At 49.3% G+C, this 13,077-nt stretch overlaps 1 protein-coding gene and 1 non-coding gene across 2 annotated transcripts; both read right to left on the reverse strand.

Moving 5' to 3' along the window:
* Positions 1 to 2,778: 2,778 nt before the first annotated feature.
* On the reverse strand, positions 2,779 to 11,522 carry Rinl (Ras and Rab interactor like). The gene is made up of 12 exons (XM_008853935.2): positions 11,473 to 11,522; positions 11,131 to 11,290; positions 7,095 to 7,194; positions 5,482 to 5,554; positions 5,336 to 5,400; positions 4,899 to 5,048; positions 4,741 to 4,812; positions 4,318 to 4,656; positions 3,791 to 4,108; positions 3,453 to 3,584; positions 3,160 to 3,323; positions 2,779 to 3,078 (listed from the first exon to the last, which is right to left on the reverse strand). Exons 1-12 carry the CDS (start codon positions 11,520 to 11,522, stop codon positions 3,025 to 3,027), a joined length of 1,677 nt encoding a protein of 558 aa, XP_008852157.1. The 3' UTR covers positions 2,779 to 3,024.
* On the reverse strand, positions 7,782 to 7,943 carry LOC115067793. The gene has a single exon (XR_003847160.1). It is a non-coding gene; the product is annotated as a U1 spliceosomal RNA (small nuclear RNA).
* Positions 11,523 to 13,077: the final 1,555 nt, after the last annotated feature.

Below are 13,077 nucleotides of genomic sequence, written 5' to 3' on the forward strand. Positions count from 1 at the left end.
CAACTACAATTGGATCAGATAATGGGCCAGTCTTTGTCTCTCAGGTAAGCCAGGGAATAGCCACTGCACTGGGGGCCAATTGGAAACTACATTGTGCTTATAGACCCCAGAGTTCAGGACAGGTAGAAAGAATGAATAGAACTCTAAAAGAGACCTTAACCAAATTAGCTTTAGAGACTGGCACAGACTAGGTGGCTCTCCTCCCCTTTGCCCTTTTTAGAGTAAGAAACACTCCATACCAGATGGGTTTGACCCCCTTTGAAATCATGTATGAAAACCCCCCTCCTATGATAGTAGCCTCCAAGCTATCCTAGTATCGACCTTGGGAGACCAGGACCTACTGGTCTCACTCCAATGGTTGCAGCTAACCCACCAACGGGTCTGGCTGCAACTCAGAGCCATATATGAAGGTGCTGTCCCCTCGCAACCCCACAGGTTTAAACTGGGTGACTGGGTCTTCATCCGCAGACACCAACGGAAAAATCTTGAGCCAAGATGGAAGGGCCCCTTCATGATCCTCTTGACGTCTCCCACTGCACTCAAAGTGGATGGCATCATGGCTTGGGTGCACTACTCCCATGCAAAACCTGCTGACCCATTTGCAGTCCCAGAGGATTACAAGGGAGACACCTGGAAGGCATCCCCACACCCTTCGAATCCATCCAAGCTCTGCATCCGGATGAGACCCTTCCTGCTAACCTGTCTGTTGTTGACATTGAACTGCTTATTGGCTGATGGCACCTTTCCTGAAAGTAACATGAATCCCCATATGCCCCTTAGCATGAGCCCCCAGATACCTGTGAGCTGGCCGACCAGAGCCCATGATTGGGTTCCCCTGTTACAAGACAAGGGGGAATGTAGAACCCTGAGACCCTCTTCATTCACCCCCCAATCCCTCCAGACCCCCACTAATTGCTCTTTCAGTTTCTGTAAAATGCTTGGCTGCTGCTTTAGATATGCCTAGACATACCCTGGCATGCCCTGACCCCCGCCTGCTATTCCCCACTCCCCTTCCAGGAAACTATAGATTAAGCAAGCCCAAGCATAAAAACTGCCCTATAAGGTAAAAACGGAGACTCCTGGCCCCACAGATAACAGTCAGCACATTCCACAGCCCTGAGAATAGCACCTACCAATAAGTTTAAAATTATGTTGGCGCACGCGGGCTCCTTGAACAACCAAAATGTATCTTTGGTATCCCCACCTTCCTTTGTCTAAAACCTATAAAAGGCTCCACTCTCCCTTACTCTGGGCTCTCAGCACGGATCCGTTGAGTTGGTGAGGTCTGAGAGCCCGAGCTTAAGCCCTAATAAACCATAAACCTTTGCTTTTGCATTTTGGCATGTTGGGTCCTCGGTGGTCTTTTTGGGGTCCAGTGGATGAGGTACAACAGGAGAATCCCAGAGGGCCTTTCCCTACATCTGGTGGCCACAGTACTGCATGGCTGGGATTAAAGGCATGCACCACCACACCCGGCTCCATTTACTATCCTTAATAACAACTACTGGAATCCTTTTTCCAAAGAAGGTAACATTCATGGATTGCAGAGATCAGGGCAGGGATCTCTTTCCTGAGATGTTAACCATCCAACTGCAGAAAACTTGTCCAAGTGTTTACTGAACACCTACTATGTTCTAGTGCTCAGAGTGACTGAAGAGTCCTGAGCTCAAGTGATTTTCCTACCTCATTCTCCTGAGCAGCTGGGAGTGCAGGATCATGACAACCCCATGCTTTCTCTTATAAGGACTCTTGTAATTACATAGGGCCCAGAAGAATCCAGAATAATCTTTCATATCTGCCTCCTGAGTCCTGGAAACAAAGGCCTGTCCTACCATGTCTGGACATTTAAAAAAAATTTTTATTCTTTATTCATTTGTGTGTCTGTGCGCACCTGCAGGTATATGTGTCTTGTGAGTGTACATGCACGTGTGCCTGGGTGCCCACAGAGGCCAGAAGAGGGTGCCAGTTCACCTTGGAGCTGGAGTTACAGCCATTGGGTGCTGGGATCCCAACTCTAGTTATGATTGAGCAGCAAGTGCTTTTAACCACTGAGCCATCTCTCCAACCCTGTGAGCATTAAAAAAATATTAAAATTTATTTATACATGAGTGTTTTGCCTGCATGTATGTAAGTGTACACGTGCAGTGATCATGGAGGTTGGATCACCTGGAGCTTGAGTTACAGATGGTTGTTAGCCCCCAGTGTGTGCTGGGAACTAAACCTGGGTCCTTTACAAGAGCACCCATCTCTCTAGTTCCTCCCCTCTTATCCCTCAAAACCTGGTAATTTTTTTTTTTATGTGTATGCCTGTATTGCCTGCATGTATGTAAGTGCACCCATGTCGTGCAATGCCCGAGGAGGTCAGAAGAGGCTGTTGGATCCCCTGGGACTGGAGTATAGCTAGCTGCCATGTGGGTGCTGGGATTTGAACCAGGGTCTTCTGCAAGAAGCATTCCCAACTGCTGAGCCATCTCTCCAGCCCCCAAACCTGATAATTTTTGTAGACTCTTTACTGGGTCAAGTAGAATATTCACAGATATAGAGGAGTGGGATGTGGACATCTTTGAGGCAGGGTGTCTGTATTCTGTCTGCCCCAAAGAAGAGACTCGGGTGAGGGGATGCAGTTTGAGAGATGAGAGAGAGAGAGAGAGAGAGAGAGAGAGAGAGAGAGAGAGAGAGAGAGAGAAAGGGGGGGGGGGGGGGTATGGTCCAGGAGAAACTGATTGAAGAGACATCAGCAGAGCGCGGGATGGAAGGGTGTGGATATTGGTAGGGGGGTATGGTCCAGGAGAAACTGATTGAAGTGACATCAGCCCAGAGCAGGATGGAATGCTGTGGATATTAGGAAAAGGCTGTGGAAGCAGGAAGGGCCAGGGCAAAGGTGGGGTGTGGGTGTGGGTATGGGTGGTGTCTCTCTTCCTGCCTTCTTGCCCTCCCTTCTTGCTTGGGCAGAGGATTTGAGAAGTCCACACTTGATCTTAACCAAAAGGCCCAGAAGTGATTGGGGTTGGAGGATTCTAATCATCACTGGTCCCCTGCAGTCCCTGTTGCCCATGGCTCCTCAAAGGGCAGCTCAGCCTGTAGGGAGAGGTGGAAGGCTGGGTCAGAGAGGCAACAGGTCCCGCCCTCCCTTCAATCTGCAAGAGGATTGGTGCTCACCTGGGTCCTGGACTGGTCCTGCTGGTGCAGTGTGCGCCTTCGGTGCCACTGGCGCAGGGAGTCTCGGGCCTCAGAGCTGAGCCCCTGGGGCGCACGACCTGCGTCGGGCTGGTAGTGGGCAATGTGGTACAGTGCTCCAAACCACGTGGTCAGATAATATCCAGCTTGGGGCGGGAGGGAGGAGAGATGAGGACAATGCTCTGGGCTTCCCTGAATGCAATCATTCCCCCCTGAGGCATGAGGTGGCTGGGGCTCCCTGTTAGTGTCTCGGCTTCCTGGAAGTAGGGGTTCACCTTCTCCCTGTAGCTCCTCCGGATCCAAGAGCTCCATAAGAAACTCCACGTCCAGCTGTGTCTCCCCAATGTGTGGACTCCAGATCAGCTCCTCAGTCAGGGCCGGCAGGAAGGCGTCGGCCCCCAGGGGCTCTGGGAAAGCCCAGGGACAGGTGAGCTTGGCAGGGGTGTGCACCTGGGATCTTCCATGAGATCCCAGACCTGAGTGGACACCTGTCACCAAAGCATGCCACCCTTCCCCTGGATGTATGTGCATACACTCCAGCAACCAGCCCTTAAGTCACTCCACGCCCACAGGTGCCACTTCACACCCAGACAGATGCCCACAGGCCCCTTACCTTCATTCTCCCCGCCGGCCAGACTCGCGTAGACGTCACCACACACGGCCAGCAGCAGTGCCACCTTGCGGCGCGGGGAGCACGCGGCGTGCAGGTACTCCAGGCGCGCGTGGATGCGACTCCGCAGGACGGGGGCGGGGCTCTGCCCCTCCGACCCCGCCCCCTGTGCTCCGGGAGGCCCCGACCCCGCCCTCAGCGCTATTTGTCTCCGCCGCAGCCGCCGCAGTTCCTGCGCTCGGAGTGTTCGAAGCTTCGTCCACAGGGCGGGCTTCAGGGGCGCCAGCACCGCCCGGCACACGGCCGCCTCCACCGCGGGCCCTGCAGGACGTGGGGCTGGTGAGAACAAGGCCACCCACAAGTACAGACAGGGGGTGGGGGAGTCCAGCCGGCAATGCACGCGTTAGAACAGTTCTGTGTGCAGTAAAGAGTGTGCATGCCGATGGGAAAGAAGAAATAGGATGTGAACACATGTAGGGTCAGTGATGGCACCCCAAACCCATGGGAAGTTCCCATCCAATCCCCATTACCAAGATCCTCGTCTTTCTGAGGAGCCCCAGGTCCCCTATTCCCAAAGATAGCTCTGACGTCAGGGTCTTTTGCCAAGTGATCCTGAAGGTCAGTGAGGAGATAGCGCACATCCTGAAGCAGCTCCGTGGCTGGGTCCCCAGGCCTGTGGGGACCTCCAGAATCTGAGGTGAGGCGTGCTCGAAGGCCTCGGTACTGCTTGGCTACATAGCTGCTCCTGGCCCTAGCCAGAGCCCGGACGTGAGCAGTGAGCACATCCTCAGGGCCTTCTTCCTCATCTTTGTAGTAGTCATTGTCCACTTCTTCCTCCTTCTCTTCCGCTAGACTAGACAGAGCAGGCCTAGCATGGTAAGTTTCTGATCCAGGATGGTGCGCTTCCTGTCCAAGATGGTGGACTTCGGCTCCAAGATGGTGCACTTCCGATTCAGGATGGTGCACTTCCGTGCTCAGTGGGCTTTCCACCCAGGAGACCCTGTGCGGGGCAGGCTTCCTAGGGGCTGGATGTAAAGAGCATATTGGGTCCTTTCTAACAGTGGCAGCCACTCCCTCATCCCTCAGGGGACCCAGGCCCCACCAGGCTAACCTAGTTTGTATTTCTGGTCAGTCTCTGGCTCTGTCTCTTCAGGGGTTGGCTTTGTCCCCCAGCCTCCATGTGTCTCTAGGTAGAGCTGGTTCACCACAGACAGCACCCTCTTTGAGGTGTCATATTGCCCACAGCCAGCTTGTAGAGGATCTGGGGGCCAGCACAAGGAGTAAGCTGTTCTAGGTGTGCAGGGGAAACAACAGGCTTGGTTCCCAGACTTCCTCACTCAGGGCCAGGAACTCGTTAGTCCTCCCAACTCCATTCTGATTGGACCCCAGGAATCTAGTCCCTCCCCAAAGCTTAGGTATCCAGCTTTCTCTGAGCCTTGCTGCCAGCTTTATCTTCTCTTAAACCCAGAAATCTTCTCCATCAGAGCCAATCTCTTTAGAGCAAAGAGGCCAGCCAATTGTCCTCTCCCTTGGAGAACTGTGCCTCACCTGTGTGCTTGTCTCTAGGCCCTAGAGTCAGAGAGGGCAAGAGCAGGGTCCTTGGCAAAACATCCCTGAATAGATAAAGGAGAACCACAGTGTGGATGGGGTGTCAGGGAAAGGTCCCCACTGTCACGGTAATGGGTGACTGGTACCTGCTGACTGATAGAAATGCCAGGAGATGCAGCAAGTCTGGCATGCAGAGGTTGGAGGATTCCAGGGACACACCTGGGGGAGGAGGCAAGAATGTGAATGAGGAAGAAGACGTTCAGGGTGGCCATTGGGACTCTCTCTTCATCTATTCCTGTATTCCGTCCCTCAGAGCATGGGTGTGTCCATCCCTTGGCATCCCCATCATTTCCTCTCTTGGTGTTTGCACCCCAGTTCTGACACCAAATAGTATTCATCAAAGATGCTTGTTTTTTGAAACAGGATCTCACTATATATCAGGCTGCTCTCAAACTTATAAACTTGTGATTATAGGTGTGAGTCATTGTTCCTGCCTTACTTTTATTTTATTTTATTTTATTTTATTTTTTTGAGACAAGGTCATGCTATGACAGCCCAAGCTGGCCTTGAACTTTCTGTGTATACCATGTGTATGTACCACCATGCCTAGTCACCTTGAACTTTTTTTTTTGGACAGGCTTTTCCTGTAGCCCCAGCTGGTGGTCTGTAACTTAATATATAGACCACTAGACTGGCCTCTGTCTCACAGATCCTTCTGCCTCCACCTCTGGAGTACTGGGATTAAATACTGACACCATCGTGCCTGACAAGCCTTGAACTCTTGATCTAGGTTACATTTCTTTCTTTTTTTGAAAATTAATTTTTTTTCTTTATGTGTATGAGCATTTTGCCTGCATGTATGTAGATGCACTTGTGTTGTGCAATGCCTGTGGAGGCCAGAAGAGGATGTCAGATCCCTTGGAACTGGAGCTATGGTGGTTGTTAGCCGCAATATGGGTGCTGAGAATCAAACCTGGATCCTCTGGAAGAGCAGCCACTGAGCCAGCTCTCCAGCCCCAAGACAGAGGCTTTGAGAGATCAAGACTAATTCACCCTAACTCAAGATTCAAGATTCAAGATTCAAGACTAACTCAAAGAAGACTTTCAAGCTAGAAGAAAAGCAAAGCTCTTCAGCTGGAACACACTTAGCAAGCTGGAAGAACAGCATGAATGAGCAGAGTGAACGTAAGCCAACGGTAAGGAAGTGAAAGGGAACAGGATCACCCAGCATTATGGGCCAGGATGATAGCCTAACTGTCATGGACTGTTTCATATTCTTTGTAGGGTTTGGGGCAGGGACATTTAATGTTACTGATGTGTGAAAAATACCTGTTTGCTGTGCTTTGCAAGAAAAGGGTGATAGGGAGGACAACCGAGAGAAAGCTACTGCCATGGTCCTAGCAAGAAGTGACGGCAGAGGGGCTGGAGAGCTGGCTCACCAGTTAAGAGCACCAGCTGCTCTTGCAGAGGACCTGGATTCAGTTCCCAGCACTCACATGGCAGATAACAACCATCTGTAACTCCAGTTCCAAGGCATCCGACACCCCCTCTGGCCTCCAAATACATTGCATGCATGTGGTGCACTTACATACATGCAGGCAAAACATTCATACACATAAAATAAATAAAACAAAAAAAAGAAGTGATGGAGGCTCAGACTTAGTGACAGAGGCAGATGGGATTAGGGAGATATTTGGGGATTAAAAGTGGCAGTTCTTGATTTGCTGTGTGGACTAGAAACCTAGGGCAGGTGTCTCACCTCCAGGAATCTTCTGGATCTGATAGGTGTTGACTTCTTGTGAAGGTCCTGTCTTCAGTACCAAGACCTGGCTAGGGTTATGTCCTATGACCAGGAAACTCTGGGGGGACAGGGGGAGGCAGAGGTCAGTTTGATAAGCATATATGCAGATGTCTGTTTTTGCCTGCCTGGCACCTTTCCATTTGGAGAAAACCCTGTTCCTACTCCCAGTTTCTGTGGGTGAGACTGGTGCTGCCAAGGCTCTAGGAAGTGAGGCCAGGACTTGATCTAACAAATAGGATAGGATTAGGAAGATTCGGACTGACCACTCTGGTGCAGGGGTGGACATGTCCCTAAGCTTAATCAGTAGACACCTACCATTGGATTTTGCTGAACTTCTATGTTTTGTTTTGTTTATTTGTTTTGTCTTTTGAGAGAGGGTCTCTCTGTAGCCGCAACTGGCTTGTACTCGCTATGTAGACCAGGATGGCTTGTTTGTTTTGATTATTTTTATTTTTGCATGTATGAGCATATTGCCTGCATGTATGTAAGTATACCCGTGTCATGCAGTGCCCACGGATGTCAGAAGAGGGCATCAGATCCCCTGGAACTGGAGTTACTATTAGTCACCATGTGGGTGCTGGGAATCAAATCTGGGTCCTCTGCAAGAGCAACCAGTGGTGAGCCCTCTCTCCAGCCCGTTTGTTTTAGGGGAGAGTGTGAATGCAGTTCCCCACTACCATAAATTATGCAGCTGTGTTTTGCACACTTGGGGAAATTGTAGGTCTGCACATCCAGAGTGCAATGGATGAGCCTCACCCTGGGAAAACCACCTTCTTGATCATGGTGTCTCCTCTGTCAGAGAAGTGTGTTCTTTGGTTTTTATTTTTATTTTATTATTTTATTCTATTCTATTATTTAATTTAATTTAATATGTAGCTGGATCATAGGGCACTTCTATTTTAAGTTATTTTTATTTTATTTTATTTTATGTGTACGAGTGTATTGCCTGCATGTATGTGAGCTCACCCACGTTGTGCAATGCCTCAGAGGTCAGAAGAGGGTGTCGGATCCCCTTGGAACTGGAGTCAAGCATGGTTTGTAGTCGCCATGTGGGTGCTGGGAATCTAGCCCGGGTCCTCTGCGAGAGCAGTCAGTGCTCTTAACCACTGAGCCATCTCTCTAGCCCCCCAGTTCTTTTTTAAAAAATTTATTTATTTATTTATTGTTGTTGTTGTTGTTGTTGTTGTTGTTGAGACAGGGTCTCCCTGTAGCCCCAACTGGCCTGGAACTCGCTATGTAGACCAAGCTGGCCTTGAACTCACAGAGATCCACCTGCCTCTGCCTCCTGAGTGCTGGGATTAAAGGCGTCCGCCACCATGCCCAGCATTATTTATTATTATTTTATGTGTATGAGTGCATTGCCTGCATGTATGTAAGTGCTCCCATGTCGTGCAGTGCCCACAGAGGTCAGAAGAGGGTGTCAGATCCCCTGGAACTGGAGTTATGGATGGTTGTTAGCCCGCCATGTGGGTGCTGGGAACTGAACCCAGGTCCTCTGCAAGAGCAGCTAGTGCTCTTAACCACTGAGCCATCTCTCCAGTTCCCTCTTTGTTTTCTTGTTGTTGTTACTCATTGGCTTTTTTTTCCCTTCTTTTTGTGGTGCTGAGGATTGAACCTAGAGTTTTTCCACATGGTAAATAAGCACTGTGCCCCTGATCTACATTCCCAGTTCCATTTTATTTAGTTTTTGAGACAGGGTCCCACTATGAAGCCCTGGCTGGCCTGGAACTTGCTCTGTAGCTCAGGCTTGCCTTAAACTCAGAGATCTGCCAAGCTTCTGCCTCCTGAGTGATGGGATTAAATGTGTGTGCTATCAGCAAGGTATAGCCCAGGCTGGCCTTGATCTTCCAGCCTCCACCTCTTCAGCAAATCCTATTGAGAGTGTACCATCACAACTCACAACTGGCCTTTTTCTTTTCTTTTCTTCTTTTTTTAAAAGACAGAGTCTCACTATATCACCCAGGTTACCCTCAAACTCATGAGTCTCCTACCTCTGTCTCCCAAATTCTGAGATTGTAGGTATATCTCATACATTTGGTTTGCTGGATTTCTTTGGGGAAAAGTGAGTCCCCCTCAACCCCCCATGCCCATGGCTATGCTGGGAATTAAACCAAGGGACTGTTGCTTACTGTACCAGAATGCTGCCTGCCACCTGAGCCACATCCCTGGCTCCAAACATTTGTTTTTCACACTGAGGTTTCTAAACTGGTGGAAGGTAACACAGACAGCCATCTTTACCACCACAAGGACAGTGCCCTCTTGAGGCAGCTGAAGTCTGACAAATCCTGTTGGCTGTTGCCTCCAAATCTATCCCATATTCTTTGAAGACTTGTTTTGTTTTGTTTGTTTTTGAGACAGTCTCACTATATAACCCTACCTGGCTTGGAACTTGCCATGTCAACCAGGCTGGCCTTGAATTCACAGAGATCAGCCTGCCTCTGCCTCCTGAGTGCTTGGATTAAAGGTGTGTGCTACCAAGTCTAGTTTCCCTGAAGAACTATATTTTTATTTATTTATTTATTTATTTATTCATTCATTCATTCATTCATTCATTCATTTATTTATAATGACAGGGTCTCCCTATAGCCCCAGCTAGCCTGGAACTCATTATGTAGACCAGGCTTGCTTCTGCCTCCCAGTGCTGGTATTAAAGGCGTGTACCACCATGCCAGGCTTAATTTATTTTTTTTGAGACAGGGTCTTGTGTAGCCCAGGATGGCTTTGAACTCACTATGTAACCAAAGCTGGCTTTGAACTCCTGATCCTCTGGACTTTGAATGGCTGGCTCTGTGAAATGTCTTGTTCGAGGCATCAGAATGCTGAACTATAGGAGATGAATAATGATTGACACAATCACCTGTGCTTGGTGGGGCACACCTTTAACCTAACACCCCAGAGGCTGAGGCAGGATGATTGTGGGGCTCAAGGACAACCTGGCTACATGGTGACATCAGCTCAGGCAGAAGTTCTCAGCGCTGGCTTGGTTGTACATCTCCCAGGTGAGCTTTTAAAACTTGTTTTGAGGACCTTTCGGTGTATTCTGCATCAGTTCCAAGGAACCAATGCACCTAGCATCTCTCTTCTTCCACATGGAATGCATATATCATGGACCAGGGCAGGCCCTGGGAAGGAGGAGAGAAGTCTCAGAGAACATAAAGCAGCTGGCCCTGATGTCACTGAGCTGCTAAGCTCTGGCCACCAGCTGCTTTGCTGATTTGGTTGGAAAGACAAAGGCCTCTTTGTGGAAGCCCTTATAGAACAGGTGCTTGTTACCTGCACCCCCCAAATGCCATGGAAAGCAACACCGAGAACTGGAAAGAAGAGAAATACACAAGCTGTCTTAAGCTCAGGATCCAGACTTCCCAGAAACCACCTTCACTTCTAGGTGTTTCCAACATTTGAGTCAAGATGTAGGTTTCCACTGAGTGTGGTGGCTAATGTCTGTTATCCACAGTGAGTTTGAGGCCAGCCTCTGCTACATGAGACACTTTCTCAAAAAATTAAAAATGGCTCATCAATTAAAAGCAATGGCGGCTCTTGCACCTAGGTTCAGGTCCCAGCACTCACATGGTGGCTAACATCCATCTGTGAGTCTAGTTCCAGGGGATCCGACACCCTCTTCTGGCCTCTGCTGGTACTACACATACATGGTGCACATACATACATGCAAGCAAAACACTCATACACATAAATAAAAATAAAACATATCTATAAAAAAATAAAACCAAACATGGGGACAGAGTGCTTTTCTCAGATGTGTGAAACCTTGGGTTCAGACCTCAGCCCTACATAAGTAAGGTGTGGTGGCATACACAACCATGATCTGAGCTTCCAGGTCATTCTCTGTTACATAATGAGCTGGAGGCTAGCTGGGCTACATAGTGAAAACAAATCACAAAGTTTGGATTAGCCCAGTTTGTGTTGTGTTGGTCACCTGGGTGACCCAAGATACCATAGGGAGGGTCAGAAGGGATCCCCATCTCTGAATACTCACCCCCAATGGCCATAGCGCCAGAAAGGCCTGGGCATGCTGAGCATCCAGCTCTGGAACCTGCCATACATTCTGTGTCCGATGCAGGTAATGAAGGGTCTCTGGGGTGCCTAGGACCCCTAACAGGCTCTTGCAAGCTCCATCTTCCTGTGGCAGGGCTAGCCTAGGATGTACAGTTCCAGGAGGTCAAGGGTAAGAGTGGACAGTTGGCCACTGAAGTGGGTCCCAAGGGGCAGGAAGGGACAGCCCAGGGACTGAAGGTCAAAGATGGGGCCCAGGGGCAGAGGGTGGGGCTGAACATTGGGTACATGGGACTTTGATCCCACATCAGCACAGCAGCCTCACCTCTCTTCCTCAGTGGGGACTGCAGACACCAGGTCCTCTGGCTGGGCCATCCTCGTGTTGCCAGACACCAGTGTGCATGCTCAGGCCTCTAATATGGAGGAAGATAAGACTCAAGCCTGCTTCAGTGGGGGTGGGGGTTGTAACTGTTTGAAATACATTCCCGATAAAAGCCAGGCTTGGTGGCACACACCTTTAATCCCAGCACTCAGGAGACAGAGGCAGGCAGATCTCTGTGAGTTCGAGGCCAGCCTGGTCTACATAGTGAGTTCCAGGACAGCTGGGGCTACAGGGAGACCCTGTCTCAAGACGACCAAAAAAGAAAAAAGAAGTGTATTCCAGCTGGGTGTGGTGGCTCACGGGAACTTCAGCACTGGGAAGACAAAGGCAGGCATATCTCTGTAAGTTTGGGGCCAACCTGGTGTACATAGTGGTCTACATCATCTGTGCTGATCAGAATCAACCACAGAAGTTCCCCAGCTATTCTAAGGGGCCAGCCATTCTTTTCGTGTTTTTTGAGACAAGGTCTTATTCTGGAGCCCATTCCAGAACTCACTGTGTAGTCAAGGCTCACCTTAAACTCATGGCAATCCTCCTTTTTCAGCTTTCCAAGTGCTGGGATTATAGAAGCGAGCCACTACACCTGGTTTAGGGGTAGGGTGGGGGCAATTCTTTAGTTGCTGGGCAGTAGAAAATTCTGGGGGTCCCAGGAGAAAAACCCATGTGTCTTGGGGTAAGAGAAGCAGCATTCACAGCAGGTATTTACAGAGTCAAAGGAATATCCTGGGATCTCCATGGAGATATTTGCAATCACACAAGTGTGGCAGCTGAATAACTGCTTTTGTTGAAACCCGGCGCCTGGAAGAGTTCTTGGCTGGCAATAGGTGACATCCATTGGCTAGATGCAATGTGATACCCCTTCCTCTCTTCCCAGACCATGGAGAAACTCTTGATCATTCTGCCCCCCGCCCCTCCTACATTTGATTTAAAAAAATTCAAAATACAGGGACTGGAGAGAGAGCTCAGCAGTCAAGAGCACTGGCTGCTCTTGCAGAGGACCCAGGTTTGATTCCCAGCACCCACATGGCGGCTGGGAATCTGATGCCTTCTTGTCCTCCATGGGTGCACTTACATACATGCAGCCAAAATGCTCATACACATAAAAGAAAAATAATAAAACTTAAAAAAAAATCTACAGAAAAGTTTAAAATTTTTTCTAGGGAACATGAACATGGCATGCCCAACATCTGGATTCTACTATAAAGCATCTGTTCTATCCACTGTCAGACCTTGGCCTTTTGTTTTTAGACAGGGTGTCATAAGCTCAAGCTGGTCTTATACTTGCTGTGTATTATAGAGGCTGGCATCTTATTCTTCATTCTCCTGCCTCTATTTCCCCTGTGTTGGGAATCACAGGCATGTGCCACTATACCCCATTAGATCCCAATTCTTAAACCACGTATGGAGCCCCATAGGGGACTATCAGTTTGGGGTGAGAAATTTTAAATATTATCCCTCCCTCCAGCAGGAAATTTGGGTCTGGAGAGCAACAGTCCAATTATCCATCTGTCCTTCCATCCATCCATCCATCCATCCATGCATTCATCC

The sequence above is a fragment of the Nannospalax galili genome, unplaced genomic scaffold (assembly GCF_000622305.1).
Source record: "Nannospalax galili isolate Female #2095 unplaced genomic scaffold, S.galili_v1.0 scaffold886, whole genome shotgun sequence".
Classification (NCBI taxonomy): domain Eukaryota; kingdom Metazoa; phylum Chordata; class Mammalia; order Rodentia; family Spalacidae; genus Nannospalax; species Nannospalax galili.